Source organism: Antechinus flavipes, chromosome 2 (assembly GCF_016432865.1).
Source record: "Antechinus flavipes isolate AdamAnt ecotype Samford, QLD, Australia chromosome 2, AdamAnt_v2, whole genome shotgun sequence".
Lineage (NCBI taxonomy): Eukaryota > Metazoa > Chordata > Mammalia > Dasyuromorphia > Dasyuridae > Antechinus > Antechinus flavipes.
Window position 1 is genome coordinate 149,043,576 of NC_067399.1, and position 14,692 is coordinate 149,058,267.

The 14,692-nt window shown below is 33.5% G+C and overlaps 1 protein-coding gene across 2 annotated transcripts in view; it reads left to right on the plus strand.

The window, feature by feature from the left end:
• The window catches only part of ACOXL (acyl-CoA oxidase like), a 511,030-nt gene that overhangs the window by 360,688 nt on the left and 135,650 nt on the right, over window positions 1-14,692 (plus strand). For both annotated transcript variants that reach the window (XM_051975799.1, XM_051975800.1), the window contains exon 15: window positions 152-263. In XM_051975799.1, coding sequence (XP_051831759.1) covers window positions 152-263 — 112 coding nt within the window. The remainder of the gene's footprint in view (window positions 1-151; window positions 264-14,692) is intronic.

Sequence of the window (14,692 nt, forward strand, 5' to 3'; positions counted from 1 at the left end):
GGAGAAAGGGGGAAAGTGGGGATACCAAAAATGTTCTAACATGTGCTGGATCTTTGTCCCACTGTGATGAAATCATAAGTCCTTCTAGCATTCACAAAATTTGTTTATTGAACACAGTGAATAACATCTGATTATTATATTTTTCTTCTAGTTTTTTGGCATTTAACATGGATACTATTGGTAATTTGACCTTCCTATTGAAAGCAGTGAGTTTTCGAGAAAGAGTTCTTCAGAGGGGGTTGGCGGCCAGAATCTACTATAAGGTAACCACACACTGTATCATTTTTCTTTATGGTGAATGTGTGGGGAGTAAATCTGATTGTGAAGATCCTACTAACTATAATAAGGTGTGATTAAGCTGCTCCATAGCAATTTTCTTGGGCACATTTGAAATCAAATTGACATATTCATTTTTATATTGTTGGTTTTATAATGTTGACATTCAGAAGGCAGAAACCCTCTTCCCAAAAACATATTTTTCATATCATCTCCTGTAGCATTATCTTTGTTGTTGTTCAGCCATTTCAATGGCATCTGACTCTTTCTGACCCAATTTGTGTTTTCTTGCCAGAAATATAGAATAAAGATTCCTTTCCCAGGTTATTTTGCAGAGGAGGAAACTGAAGCAAACAGGGTTAAGTGACTTGGTCAGATAGCTAGTGTCTGTGACCATATTTGACTCAGGGATGAGTCTTCCTGACTCCAAGCCAAGCGTACTGTGCCACCCAGATGTCTATAGAGTGTCATCCACAGGATGGTAATGACCCAATAGGGATGAAATTTGTTGTGAGATCCACAAGGGAAGGGACTAGTACTTTTTGTAGTCTACAGAATATTTGGGTCTTTGGTGGTTCAGTAATGCTATCTCCACTCCTGATGCAGATTGTAAACTTTGTATGTAAACCATGTGTGGTATGTAAATCCAACTTCCTTTATTTTATAATGACACTTTTTTTTTATGTCCTGAAGGATCTGCCCAGCACACTTAAAGTGTAATATATTTTGTATTTGTATATTTGTAATATAAATGTAATATATTTTTGTTGGATGGATGATTGGAATTTCTAGTTAGGTGATTCCTAATTCTCCTTGTGCTACAAAATCAATGTTTGAGTTTATCACCAATAATTTCCCTACAAAAAGTGCTGTGAACCACTTAGTTATTTTTAAACTGAAGTACCACATGCTATTCTCTAAAGTGAGATGAATTGATATAGAATCAAAGAACCTTGGTTCAGATCCCAGTTCTTCTACTTAGTATACTTGCATGATCTGGGATAAGTCACTACACTTTAGAGGGCTAAAAAAACCCCTAAGCTCCCTTCTATATAACCTACAATATAGTTGATGTATAATAAAAGTATATCTCCATGTAGCACTGTTCCATTCAACATCTTCTCACAGTTACATTAATATATCATAACCAAACTCTACCATGTCATGAAACTCCAATCAATTGCCAGTTGGTGTATTAATTACTAACTATGTGACTATGGGCAAATAATATAATCCCCTTGAGGTTCAATATCCTTATTGTAAAGTGAAGATAATATCAACAGGATGCCTATCTCATGGGACTGGTATGAGGATCAAATGAAAGAATGCTAGAGGATCTGTGTTCAAATCATAGCTCTTCTACTTATTTTATGTGTGGCTTTTTAAAAGTCATTTGAACTCTTTGAGGTTCAGTTTCTTCATTTTTGTATAAGGTTGAAATAGACTGAACACCCATATATAGATCATAGTAATATATATGTTATTTCTCCTAAGCCTGCCCCTTCATTTTTCCCATTTTTTAATTAACTTTAACCTCCTGTGCTCTATGGTGATTTAGAGGCATGTTGTAATCATTTATTTCTCATTAACAAACTTATCTTTTGTTGCCATTGATAAATGTCAACTATTTGATGAAATAAAGAAACCTTCTTTCCCAAAGAAAATTACTTGTCTTTAATTAAATAAATATAAAATTAGTGAATATACATATAATTTATTAATAAATGACAATAACAACAAACATAAAGTATATATAACTATTTATATTTTCACTGTGACTAATACTATAGCCCAAGTTACCACAAATACTGAATATTATAATTAACTGTTCCTCAATTGCCTGAAAACTTAATCTAATGCTATTCAGTTCTCTTGGATACTGATTAAAGTCAATTAAAAATCTTCAAATTTCTTCTCAAGATTAGTTCTTTTTATTTCTTTATCTTCCCTTCAGCAAATACAGGAAACAGTCCTTCCAAAATCTACTGTACTTGACAGTTAATCAGAGACTCTTCATTGAATTCTTTTTATAAGGTTTCTTTATAACATCACAGTTAAACTAATTCCCACAAGGAAGAAGTTACCTTCTTCCTATCTTTTCCACAGATTTTTCATAGTTTCTCATATATAAAATATATACCTTCTCCTTGAATTCACAGGGGAAAACACTATACTGTAAGCCATTTTCTCAATCGACTTTTTAACTAACAGAACAAATTGCTTTCTTAACTCTTAAATTAAATTAAAAACTGGTTAAAATTACAAATCTGATCAGATATTGTTATGTGAGGTATATATTTGAAATAAGGGATAATACTTCTTTAGATGAGAGTTTTGGAGTAGATAGCCTCATCAATGTTCTTTCTGTCTCTAAATCTATGTTCCTTATGTATTCAAAGCATTTTGCAAACAAAAGTTGTCTGTAGATGTCTGCTATTATTGTTACTATGGCATTATTCCTATGGAACTATCTCCATTGTATTGTTCTACCAAACTTGATGTTTTGACAGAATCAATGAATGACATTGTTGTTTTTCAGTTGTGTCCAGCTTTTCATGATCCCATTTGAGGTTTTTTGGGCAGAGATAGTAGAATGGTTTGCCATTTCCTTCTCCAGCTCATTTTCAGATGAAGAAACTGAGGCAAACAGGGTTAAATGACTAGCCTAAAGTCACTCAGCTAGTAAGTGTCTGAAGTCAGATTTGAACTTTGAAAGATGAGTGTTCCTGAATTCAGATGAGATGCTTTATCCACTGCACCCCCAGCTGCATATTTTATGTGTTAAGAATATTTTGTCTACATAACAAGACTAAGATTTTAAGTCTCCAGGGTCAAGTAATATAAGAGAAGGAATATGCCCCAAATTCATTCCTTCATTCACAAATGTTTACTAAGCATAATTTGTGCAAATTAAGGAGCCAGGTTAGTCTGGTTTCACCTGAATAGTCCCTAGGATTATTCTCACTTAATTCATTGATCTGAAGTCTAGCAGGAATACAAGGAGGAACTATTTCTGATTGGAAACTCATTCAGAGCTTACCTATCAGGAAAATGTTGTATCTATAGCAAAAATTACTGACTTCTCTTTTGTGTCCTCCCCACATGGATACTTATATCCTTCTCTGAGGTATTTGTATTTTTTCAAAGAAAGTTCTTCTAACCTAAATGGAAGTCAAAGTGGTGACATTTCAGGAAGCTCATAAAAAATGAAATTAAAATTCAGAAAATAGAAAAAAATTTATTGAACAAAAAATCACATGCCCTTCCTTTCACTTTTCATTACAGTATATTTAATTTTCATTTAAATTCTTTCCCCTGGACTTTGCTAAAAGTTGATGTTTAATTTGGAATTCTTCACCTAGTGCAAAAATAGTTGGAGGGAAAAGGACATGGCGATAGTGTGAAAGGAGGAGCAGTAGCAGTATATCTCACAGGAAATCTAGTCACAAAGTCTCCAGGAATGGGAGAGCAACAATCCAGAGAGAGAGGGACAGATGGAGACCTATGCAGGACAAATAGAAGACTCTGAATTAAGAGGTCTGAGGTCTCTGAATCCTAGTGTCACCACCCTTTGGCAAAGAGTACCAACCTTGTGTTGGGTATAACGCTTCTTATTTTTATTATTTTATTATTATTATTATTATTTTATTCTTTTTCACAAAAACGATTGCCTTTCTCTGTATTCTTAGCACTTAGCACAGTGCCTAGCAAAGGATATATGTTTAATGAATGCTTGCTGATTGACTGTATGACTAGTGCCCATGCAGATTAAATTTCTAAGAAATGTTGACAATATGTCAATCAAGTGTCAATCAAACTTCTTTTTAGAACATCAGGCAGACTCATGAAGTCTTGAATCTGAGACTTTGTCTTGGTAGATTGGAAGAATGAGGGAAAAAATGGGGGAAGGAGAGAGAAGAGAAAGAAAATTGGGAGGAAATGACTGCCAACACAATAAACCCCCCATCCACTTGCTAAATGGGGCACACATCTTTTTCTAAAATATGAGTATGGAATGAAATATCTCTGGGAGGGGTGACAATAAGACATATTCATAGAAAAATGATTGCTGAGAGAAGTTCTTTTCTTGAGAGCAAGTTTGGATAGAGAGAATATCTAGTATCTGAAGTATCAGGAAGAAACTGGGCAAAAGGGAGCAAGATATGTTTTTGTTTCCTTTCCTATATTGCTGAGGCTTGCCCCCAGCCTGACTCTGTAGCTCTTCATACTCCTTGTCCTTGATTCTTGGAAATGTTGGTATATCCCTCTTTGAATGTTTCTTTTCACTTAGTAATATCTGTTTTCTTTGCCAAAGTTCTGTCTTCTCTCATTCAAAGTGGATGTCTCAATTCTCACCTAAGAAAAATTTTGCTAGGGACCCCAAATGATGACTTTTTCTTTTATGAGGGTATTGGCAAATGTGCAGACCCCATCAGCTTATTTGGCTGATGTAACCTTTCCCCATGGAGGATGATTCTTGGGGAGATGCTTCTAGGAGAATGGTGATGAGGTGTAAGGGAGGTGCTGTAGAGTCTATGGAGTCTGTCTGGACCTCTTGTAATTGATTCCAGGGGAGTAATCACATGTGTAGGAAGGATCTTTGGGGATTGTGTAACCAGAATTGTTGACATCTTCAAGAAGACCTCAATCAACTTCTGCCTCTTCTTAGTCTCATTCCTTTCTGAGTTAGGTGACTGTCTTTCACAGCGTTTAATGAGAAACTCTCTGTGGGGAGAAACCTCAGGGCCTTAGTAACCCTCCAAGGCCATATGATTCTAGAAACAGACTTTTGTTCTGTGCCATTTTAATCATTTTCTCCTATTGTAGATGCAAGGAGTGGAGTCTCAGATTATGATCAGAAAAGTGAACCATGGCAATTTGGGAGTATAACTGGATTTTATGCTCTTTAAAAGTTTTTTTTTTTTGTTTTTGTTTTTAGTGCAATATCAATGCTCCTAGAAGAAAAGGACAATATTTGGAAGTCCTTTGATTCCTCAGTAGAAAGACTTACCTGGCATTCATGTCATATCTGGACTTGGATCTGGTAGAACCAATGAACTGAATTAAATTCTTATTCTACTCTCCTGGATACTAAAGTAGTGTCAGGGAGAATATGCCCCAAAAGTATGGAGAAAAATGCTTGTATGTTTTTCTTGCTATATCTCTGAAGGAAATATTCTTTGTAAAAGCTACCCAGTATTACATGGCTAAAAGGAACTGGGATGCTAGCACAAGTTCATAAAATGAGGGGAGCCTAGACATCAGAGGCTTAAAGAAATGCAGAGGGAAACAACTCTTCCCAAGCCTTTCAGGGCATCCTAGAATCCTGAGGGGGCCATGTAACAAGCCTGGCTCTGGGAACCAGGATCCAAGTGTACTCACTACACAGAGAACCACAAAATGTAAATACTAGACCTCACTTAGTCCACCTGTCTTATTTTATAGACAAAGAAACTAAGGTCCAAAAAGATTAAGGTTACATGACGAGTTAATCACAAAAAGGCTTAGCTAGAATCAAAATTTCCTAATTCAGAGACCTTATTCAGTTTTCTTTCTAATGGAGTCACTTAAATTCTCTGGATGATTTTCCTTATCTTTAAAAAGAGGGGGGTATTTAAAAAGATATCTAAACTCTCTTCCAGCTCAACAATTCTGTGATAGTATATGCCCCTCAGAGAAAAGAAGGTATTGGATTACAGTCATTTAATCAGATACTAGAGGTTATAATAACCATTTCAATTAGATAACAGCCGTGGGAGTCTCAAAAATAATCTGAAGGCATACTGAGTTTTGGCAATGCCCCAGGAAAAGTATGTGTGAGAGAGTATATTAGGAGCGAGTAAATTAACATTTTCTCTTTTAATAATGTTCTTTTCCCTTCTTTCCCTTGGTCCAAATCTTCCTATTTATCATTCAAAACTTGGCTGAAATCCTTCTTTCTCTTGAAGCCTTCTCAGCCCATACCATCCTGTGATCTTTTTATAAATTCATTGTATAGCTCAGGTTTGCAAATCACTTTGGATATATTATCTTTGTGATACAAATACTATGGGCAACAGTCAATAAACATTTATTAAGTTCCTATTATACTAGGCACAATGATAAGCTCTGTATATAGAGAAAGGAAAAAGGACAATCTCTGACCTCTATGTTTTCACAATCTAACTGGGAAATAGCATGCAAACAACTATGTACAAACAAACTATACACAGGATAAATTGGAAATGATCAACAGAGGGATAGCACTATAATTAAGATGGGTTAGTGAAGATTCTTGTAAAAGGTAGACTTTTAGCTGGGACTTGAAGGAAGCCAGAAAGTAGATATCAGAAAGAAGAGTATTCCAGTCATAAGTTCAGTCAGAGAAAATGAGAGATGGGGTGTTTTGAAAGATATGGGGTATTTTATTTGAGGAACAACAAGAAAGTTGGTAACATTGGATTGTATAGTATATGTGTAGAAGTAAGATTTCAGAAGGCTGGAAAGGAAAGATATCAGGATATGAAGTGTTTGGAATGTCATACAGAGGATATTATATTTAATCCTAGAAATGATGAGTCTCTGGAGTTTGAGTAAGGAGGTTACATAGTTAAACATGGATTTTAGGAATATCGGTTGAGAAGATGATGGTTTGTAGTAGGGAAATTTGTGGCAGAAACACAAATCAGAAGGTAATTGTAGTAGTTTAGAAGTGGAGTGGTGAGGTCCTACTTGTGGGTGGTAACAATCGAAAGACTGGCTGGATATAGGGGACAAAAGTATGGAGTCAAGGATAGCACCTAGGTGATGAACCTGGGGAACTAAAAGAATGTTAGTGCCTCCAACAATACAGAGGTTTGGAAAAGGGAGAGTGTTTGGTGGGAAAATAATGAGTTCAGTTTGGACTGTTGAATTTAAACTGTCTACAAGATGTCCAGTTTGAGATGTCCGATGCAACACTGGAAGTCAGCAGAGAAGTGAAAACTGGATAAAGATTCTTGAAAATCATCAACGTAGAAATGAAAGTGGAGTCTATGAAAGCTGATGAAATCACCAAATGAAATAATATAGAGCAAAGAAGAGGGTCCAACACAGAGTTCTATGGGACACCTCGATTAGTGGGTCTGACCTAAATGAAGATTCAAGGAAAGAGACTGAGAAAAATAGGTAGGAAGAGAACCAGGAGAAAGTAGTGCCTTGAAAACCCAGAGAAAGGAAAATATCAAGGAGAATAGAGTCAAAAACTGCAGAGAGGTTAAAAAGAATATGGAAGTTGAGAAAAAAAACTTGATTTGGGCATCAAGAAATAGTGCAATTTTGGTTGAATGATGAAGTCAGAAGCCCAACTATAGGGTTAAGAGAGTGAGAGGAAAGGAAGTGGGAATACATATCATAACTGCATCTCTTAAAGAGGTTAGCCACATTAGTATCCTCATTTTTTAAAAAATGATTATAGAGTCTAGAAAAGTGTTTTCTAGATTGAGAATCCAGAAAAGAATCTAGCAAAGAATGCTTTCTAGATTAAAAGATCTATAAAAGACTCTATAAGATAATGTTTTCTAGACTAAAGAGCTAGAAAAGAGTGCCTTCTAGACCGAGAATCCAGGAAAGAATCTAGAAAAATGTTTTGCTGATGGAGAATCCAGAAAAGAATCTAGAAAAGAATCTTGAAAAAAGTGCTTTATAGACTGAAAATCTAGAAAAATGTTTTCTCGATGGAGAATCCAGAAAAAAATCTAGAAAATAATGTTTCCTAGATGAAGAATCGAGAAAAGAATCTAGATAAGAGTACATTCTAGACTGAAAATTTAGAAAAGAGTCTAGAAAAGAGTGTTTTTTTTCCTAGATGAAGATTCCAGAAAAGAATTAGAAAGGATTGTTTTCTAAATTGAAAGATCTATAAAAGATTCTTTAAGATAGATAATATTTTCTAAACTGAGGATCTAGAAAGAGAGTCATCTGGACTGAAAATCTAGAATGAGTTTTTTCTAGCCTGAGAATCTAGAATAGAGTATTTTCTAGATTAAGAATCCAGAAAAGTATTTTCTAGATTGAAAGATCTGTTTTCTAGACTAAGATCTAGAAAAGAGCCTGCTAGACTGAGAGTCTAGAAGTATTTAAAATGATATAAAGTTGTTAAACATCAACATGAACATTTCTATATAGAAAGTAAGTTCAGAGATGATTGTGTGTGAAAACTGAATTTCTGTTATGTACTTGTCTTTTAAAAAGTATATAGTTGAGAAAGGAGCCAAAGTGGCAGAATGCAGAGCAACTCAGAATTGAGTAGAAAATCTGATTTCCAAATGTAATTCAAGAGAAGGATAAGAAGGTAAACATGAATGAGAAATAAAAATGTACTCAATAAGATTTAGCTATTTACACTTCTATGTTGGAAGATGATACTTATAACTACTAAGAATTATTGTCATTATTAATAAGTAGGCCTCTATAAGGAATATATATAGACAGAGGTTAGGGGTATGATTTGATCATGATGAGATTATCTCAAAAATATTTAAGGGGTGAGAAAGAAGAATGTACTAACAGAAGGGGGAGGAAGAGGGGAAGAATGATGAAAATTATTTTACATTAAAAAGGTGCACAAGGAAGAGATTTTACAATACAAGGGAAAATAAGGGATTGGCAGCTAATGCTTGAACTTTACTCTCATTGAAATTGGTTTGAAGAGGGAATAAAATACACTTAACTGGGTATAGAAATCTATCTTACCCAATAAAAAATAGGAAGAGAAGGGGAGAGGGACTGATAAAAAGGATGGTTGATTAAGGGAGGCAGTGGTCAGAAATTAAGTAGACTTTTGAAGAAGAATGGTAAAAGAGGGAAAGAGGGAGAGAATGTATGTGGGGGGAAGGGGAGGGAGGAAACAAGAGAGAGAGAAGGAGGGAAAGAAAGAAGGGGAGAGGAGGAGAAAGGAAAGAGAAGAGAGAGACAGAGAGATGGAAACAGAGATAGACAGATGAAGACAGACACAGAGAAAGAGACATGAGAGGGGTGGGGTTGGAGAGAACAGCAACAACAACAGATAAGAAAAAAGAAAAGAGGATGGAGGGAAATACACAGGACTCATGACTGTAAATGTGAATATGATGATCTCACCTATAAAATGGAAGTGAATAGCAGATAAACAATACATTGTTTATAAGAAACAAGACATATAAGACACATACAAAGTAAAAATAAGGAGCCCAGAGCAGAATTTAGGATTCATCATATGCCAAAAAAGGCAAGGGTAACTATCATGATATCAGAAAAAGTAAAAGCAAAATTAGACCCAATTAAAAGAAGAAAACGGGAGCTACATTTTACTAAAAGGTAACATAGACAATGAAATAATATCAATACAAATATATATGTACCAAAATGCATCCAGATTCTTAAAGGAAATTTTTAATGTTATGGGAGGAAATAGAGAGTAAAACTATACTAGTAGGGAAAACCTCAACTTTCTCCTCTCAAAACTAAATAAGTCTAATGATAACATAAATAAGAAAAAAATTAAGGAGACAAAATTGTAGAAAAGTTAGATATGATTGACCTTTGGAGAAAATTGAATAAAAATAGAATGGTCTGAACTTTTTTTCAGATGTACAGGGCACATTCACAAAAATTGACCATGTGTTAGAGCATAAAAACTTCCCAACAGAATGCAGAAAAGCAAAAACATTAAATTCATCCTTTCCAGACCATAATGAAATAAAAAATTACATTCAATAAAGGACTGTGGAAACATAGATTAAAGACTAATTGGAAACTAAATAATTTAATCCTAAAAAATGAGTAGATAAAAGGACATATCATAGAAACAGTCAATAACTTCTTTAAATAAAATGACAGCAATGAAAAAATATCCCAAAATTTATGGGATGCAGCCAGAGTAGTATTCATGGGAAATTTATATCTCTAAAGACCTAATAACAAAAAAAAAAATAGATAAAGAGTAGATCAATTAATTGGGCATACAATAAAAACAAGTTAACAATCCCCAATTACACTCCAAATTTAAAATCCTGAAAACCAAAGGAGGGATTAATAAAATTGAACGTAAAAAAATTAATGGTCAAATAAAACTAGGATGCTGGTTTCATGAAAAAAAAAAAAGATAAACCACTGATTAATTTGATTTTAAAAAGAAATAAAAGTAAATTACCAGCTTTTAAAAATATGAATGAACATTGTGAATGAACAATCACTGAAGATAAAATTAAAACAATCACTGAGATCCAATTTATTCAATTATATGTCAATAAATCTTACAATCTAAGTGAAATGAATGTTTTCAAAAACATTAGGGGATAATTAGAAAGCAGTATGGCAGAAACTAGATAGAGTTCACCATCTCACACCATATGACAAAAATAAGTTCAAATGGGTCTGTGATTTAGACTTGCAAGGTGATATGATAAGCAAATTAGGAGAGCATAGAAAATGTTATCTGTTGGATATGCTTGGTTAGTGGTTGTCCTTTGTACTCAAAGCGAACCAAAATGACATTTATGGATAAGGGAAGAATGTATGACCTGACAAGAAATAAAGGAGATAATAAGAAATAAAATGGATAATTTTGATTTCATTAAAACAACCCCAGTGCAGCCAAGATGAAAAGAAAAAACAGAAATGGTTTAAAAAAAAAAAAGATCGTTACCCAATTAATAAATAGTTAAGGAATATAAAGAGGCAGTTTTCAGAAGAAATCAGGAAAATGACAGAGGTTGGAGGGGATATGGAAGAACTGAAATACTAATGTATTGTTGATGAAGTTGTGAACTGATCTAACTATCCTGAAGAAGAATTTGGAATTATGAGCAGAGGACTATTGTTGTTGCTTTTGTTCTTGTTATTCAGTAATTTCAAGCATGTATAATTCTTCCTGACTCAATTTGGGGTTTTCTTGGCAAAAATACTAGAGTGGTTTAAGTATGATCGAAGACAGTTCCAAAGGACCTGTGATAAAAAGTGCTACCTGCAGAGAAAGAACTGATTGAGTCTGAATGTTGATTGAAGCATCTTTTATTTCACTTTTTTCATTTTTCTCTTTCTCTTTTTGCAACATGGAAATATATTTTGCATAATTTCACATGTATAATTGATATCAGATTTCTTACCTTCACAATGGATGGGGGAAGGCAGTCAGGAAGGAAAGAAATTAGAGTTCAACTTAAAAAAAATAGATACAAAAATAAATAATATTTTTAAAAAGTAGATACTAATGATAGTGTAACTTTGCCCTGCTGGCAGGGCCTCTTCTGGTTGTTATAGCTTTTTCTGAATTTCTTCTATTTGTTTTTGATTATTTAAAAAGTATTTCATTATTTTCCTTTCTCTTTTTTCATCATTATTACTATTTCCCACCAATCTCCATCACAATTCTGCCTCCTCTAAATAAAAGACCCTATTTGTAACAAACATAGTCAAGCAAAACAAATTCAGATAATGTATGAAAATGTCTTATGCTGCATCCACAACCTAATCTCTGCCTAATTTTAATATCATCATCCTTTCCAAGTTATAATTGATTGTGACATTGATTAACATTCTTAAGACTTTCAATATTTTTTCTTTACATGATTTTAATCATGATATGATATAAATTGTTCTGATTCTATTCTCTTTATACTGAAGACATTCATGTGAATGTCTCATTCCTCCCATATTTCTTTGAATGCATCCTTTCCATCATATTAATGGCATAACAATTTTCTTTGCTGTTTATTTGTTTACATAATCATTCTCCAACTGATAGGCACCCACTTTTTCCTCCCAGTTCTTTGCAGCAATAAAAAAGTGCTACTAGAAATATTTTTGTACATGATAGTTATTCTCTTTGATGTTTTTGGTTGTGAGATCAAAACTGTTTTTTTAAAACAATTCTAAGACATGTTCACTTCTAATATGTTAAATATTGACAGACATAATCCATATAAACAAAAGCTATTTGGACTCCTCAATAATTTTTAAAAGTATAAAAGGGTCCTGAGACCAAAGGAATTGGAGAACCACTTCTCTGGTGTATTCATTTAGAAGTGATCAAAGACATATATAATTCATTGACTTTTGAGGTGTTGTTCTAAGTGGTTGGTTAATTATTCCTTTTAATTCTAACTGCATTGATTTGTTTTGTGCAAAAGCTTTAATTTTATATAATCAAAATGATCCATTTTGCCTTTTATTATCATGTGACTTTTTGAAGACAGTGGGATTCTGAAGATACGCTTGCCTTACCTACCACCGTTAGAATATAAACAGTCTACCAACATTTAGTTATTTTCAGTTGCTCAAATATTTTCAAGCATCTTTCTAGGTTTCTTTTGTTTTCTGTTTTGGTATTTCAGAGATCCTACCTGATTCTGATCTTTTTCATCACTAATGCTTAAAAGTTCTCACTTCTATTAGAGATCATTTTCCCCAAGAAGATTATATTCAGTTTTGTAGCATATAAGTCTTGATTATAAAGCTTTTTTTCTTTTGCCTTTTGGAATATTGAATTTAAATTTTTTTTCTCTCCTTTAAAGTAGTTGTAACATAGTCTTAAATGGTCCCGACTGTGTTACCTTGGCCTTTGAACCCTCATTCTCACAGCTTCAAGTATTTTTTCTTTGAGTTTTGGATTTAGACTATGACATTGTCGGATGTTTCCAGTTTAGAATTGCTTTCAGTAGGTGATTGGTATACTCATTATATTTTCATTTTGACTTCTGGTTCTGATAGATATAATCATTTTTATGACTTCTGAGATATGGTAAGCAGATTTTTTATGTTCCTGGTTTTTAAGGAGTCTGATGATTCTTAAATTATCTCTCTTAGATGTTTTCTATACCAACTATTTTTGTTATCTCACACATTCTCTTTACTTTTTAATTATAATTGTTCTAATATTTCTTAATGTTTCATGGAGTCTATAAGATCTTTTAACTCCTTTCTACTTTTCAGGGAATCAACTACCTGGGTAACATTTTTCATCTTCATTTCTAAATTATTCTGTTTATAGAAAAACAGAAACCCTAATTGTGTTTTCTTCCTAAAGGCGAGCTTCCAGCTTCTGGCCATCTTATACAGTTCTAGTCTAGATGGAGAAGCTTACCAATGTTTCTCTTTGGTCTATTTGATCAATGTTTCATATGGTACTCTTTTAGATCTTTGCTGGGGTATTTGTAAAAGAAATGAGTTTCTGTTGGACCTTTTCATGTGGCCATCTTACCTAGAAGTCTCTAGGATCCTGATTTCAGAAATGATAAAATTGAAGATAAGAGAGATGAAAGAATTTGTCCACAAATAGTTATTTGGTAATTATAATTTATCAGACTTCAAACCTGGGAATTCCTGACTCCAAATGCAGTACTTCTTTACCTACACCATGTTGACTGTCATTTCTGCAGCACCATCCATATCATCCTCTGGACATTAGACATCTAAATCATTCCAGGTGAAATTCCTTTCAATCTTATTTAATTTAATTGCCATTTAGAGTCAGATATTTGCACAATGATTAGAATGCTGGACCTAAAGTCAGGAAGATTCAAGTTCAAATCTGCCCTCACATACTTAATTAGTTTTGAAACCCTGGGCAAATCATTTAATCTCGTTCTGCTTCAGTTTTCTCATCTATAAAATGGGGATAATAATAGTATCTATCTACCTCACAGAATTGTTGTATCAAATGAGAGAATATTCATAAAGGGCTTTGCAAACTTAAAAATATATATAAAAGCTAATTATGATAATTATTATTAAATTAATAACAATCACTTCTAAGGACATCCATTTAATTTTTTTGTGAATTTGTGTTTCATTTCAAAAACTAAATGATAGACTTCTTGATTGCAAAGACCCTGTTTTATACTTTTTATCTATTATTCACCTACCATTTTCCTCTGAGCATAGTGCCATGTTTCACACTTATCAGATGCTTGCATATACATATGTAGTTGATTGATACACTATGTTTTGCATGTCATATATATAACATATATAGTTATTGATACACTGTGTGTTTTGCATATCACATACATAATAGAAATGTAAACACATTTCATAATCCCTTAGCCAATTGCAGACTATCATATGTTAGATTTACATGATTCTTTACATATCAAGGCAGGAAAAGAGTCACAGGATCATAAAGTTAGATTTGGAAGTAACCTTAGAATCACTGAGTGCAATTTTTTCAATTTTCAGGTGAGGAAACTTATATTCAGAGAAGTTGTGATTTGCCCAGAGCCTTACAGTTATTAAGTCCATGAGACAGATTTTGAAGTCAGATATTCATGATATCATATCCTAGCATTCTGTCCACTACATGAGACCTAAGAAAGGTACAAAAACTTCCTATTTTGTTGTGTCCACTAGAGGTTTTGTGGTTTATGCTAAACACAGGTGATTTGACTTGCCACAAATTAAATTTTATATGCCTCAGAGA